At 58.9% G+C, this 2,149-nt stretch overlaps 1 protein-coding gene across 1 annotated transcript; it reads right to left on the bottom strand.

The window, feature by feature from the left end:
- Nucleotides 1–1,158: 1,158 nt before the first annotated feature.
- LOC112468828 lies at nucleotides 1,159–2,097 on the bottom strand. Its single transcript, XM_025038191.1, has one exon. It carries the CDS (start codon nucleotides 2,095–2,097, stop codon nucleotides 1,159–1,161), a length of 939 nt encoding a protein of 312 aa, XP_024893959.1.
- Nucleotides 2,098–2,149: the final 52 nt, after the last annotated feature.

Here is a 2,149-nt window from a genome sequence, read left to right as displayed (position 1 = left end):
TGGACGCGTGGCATCGCCACGTCGCACGCCCGCGACACGGCCCTCATCATGCGCCCAGCCTCCGCGTCCACGTCCCCCACCCCTCCAGCATCGTCGCTCACTCCCCACGTCGATCCAAGGATCGCGGCCGTAAAAAGATCCTTATTGATCTTCTTAAAGGCCCATTTCCGTCTTTTCCCTTCCGCAGCTCGGCGGCGGGTGAGTAGGCCTGGAGGAGTGGCCCGGACCGACATCTCAAAGTATCGGTGATCACTGAGTATCTCTTGGTCCGTAACCACCCTCCAGCCGTGCATTTCTCGTCCGGCAAGGGGAGTAGCCCATGTCAGATCGACAATTGAGGCCCCTCGCCGGCTCACGTAGGTGTCCTCTCGGCCCGTATTCATCAACACGAGGCCGAGGCCCGCCGCCCAGACTTCGAGCGCGCGGCCTCTCCCATTGGTGCGCGGGGAACCCCACAGCGGAAACTTTGCGTTAAAGTCCCCCGCCACCAGGACCCGGCCGGGCATGCATCTCCTGACGCACTCTTCGAGATCAAACAACATTTGCTTGAACTCGGCCAGGCTCCATCTAGGAGGAGCATAGACTCCCACGACGGAGATGAGCCTCAATTTAGCCGCCACGAACCCGTCCCCGGCCTCCAACGAAGTGCACGGGGGGGAGTTTGGCAGCGCCCTTCACGTTAAAGCGACGGAGCCACTACGGTCTTTGGTCCAGCAGGGGTGGTCCGCCGGGACCCTGTAGGGCTCCGCCACTATGCCCATACCACACCCGCGCTCCGCCATCGCTTGAACGAACAAGTCCTGAGCGGCGCGGGCGTGGTTGAGGTTTGTCTGGATGACCCTGAGAGACATTACTCTTTCTTCTCAGGGTCCTCCGCCCTTCCTCCTTCTCTACTCGTCGAGGGCATCTGATGTCCACCTCCATCGGCACATCCGCGGGAGGGTCCACCCTGCCTCTTTTCCCCTTCTTCTTCGCCGCGGTGTTCTCCTTGGTTAGAGCTCCACTAGTGATGAGCAGGTTTCCTGCTTTTTTGAAGCCAGAAACCTCCCTATTTTTTGTCATCCTGGGTTTTTCCTTACCCCCGGTTGTCCCGGTCTTTCCCGAGTCTATCTTCCCCGTTCCCTCCTTTAAGGCGACATCGATTTTCCCGCTTGCCTTTTATGGGGGAATTTTACCCTCCTTTTTGTTGGAAGGGGGCGTTTTTCCTTTACCCTTTTTCCCACTGGGGCATGGCTTGCTGCCAACTCGATGGTTGCTAGGAAGCCCTTTACCCGCGCACACCGCGCATTTGAAGGGGGCCTCGCACCCGTTTGCCTGATGGCCGGTTTCCCCGCACCGGTAGCATGCTCCGGTGCGGTCATTTTTGCTTTTACAGGTAGCTATGGTGTGGCCCATTTCCTGGCACCTATAACATCGTAATGGCTTTTTGGCCAAAAACTCCAGTTTGGCGGGTCCCCATCCGATTGTAATGCGGTTCTCCTTCGTTATCGCGTTTGCCGCGACAAGCGGGCATTTCGCAACCACCATGCACAATCCATTCGGGATTCTCTTTATCGGACCGATTTCCACTTTCGTCGGGCAGACACCTCCTTTTAAAGCGAGAGCATTCCTCACTTCTTGCGTGATTGACCGCTCGAAGCCGGAGACCCTTATATCGGCGGTCATCACCGGCCTCGTAACTCTCACGCCCTCCCTGCCTGCCAGCACCTCGGCCATCTTGTTCGCTAGTGCGTCGGCCTTGATGCCGCATTCCGGGCCGGAGATCTCTATGTTGAGAACCCCGGTTGCCGTCGTCCTTATGCTTGGGTGTTTTTCAATCCCCAGTTCGCTGAGCACAATGGCATTCCTACAATCCGCCATGTGCTTGCTGTATCCTCCTTCGCAGAGGCACGTTAGCGTCACCGCTGCCGTCCTCGGCGCCTTCCGTATCTTCTGCGAGAGGGTGGTGGCGGCGCCCTGGGCCGGCTTCTTACCACCGACTGGCCCGCCGACAGCTTCTCCAACCGCCCCTCCGACAGGTTCTTTGTCCGGAAGCGAGGCATTCCCCGTTCCCGCTCTCCTTTTCCCTTTGCGTCCTACCACCATCGCCCACTCCATGGGGACGGGTGCAGAGACGGCCGTGGAGGTTGGGGGTTGCGTTTGCTTCCTT

This window comes from Temnothorax curvispinosus, unplaced genomic scaffold (genome assembly GCF_003070985.1).
Source record: "Temnothorax curvispinosus isolate PA1 unplaced genomic scaffold, ASM307098v1 QBEX01002138.1, whole genome shotgun sequence".
Taxonomy (NCBI): Eukaryota; Metazoa; Arthropoda; class Insecta; order Hymenoptera; family Formicidae; genus Temnothorax; species Temnothorax curvispinosus.
Note: the sequence above shows the minus strand (reverse complement) of the source record. Positions and strands in the feature narration are given on the sequence as shown.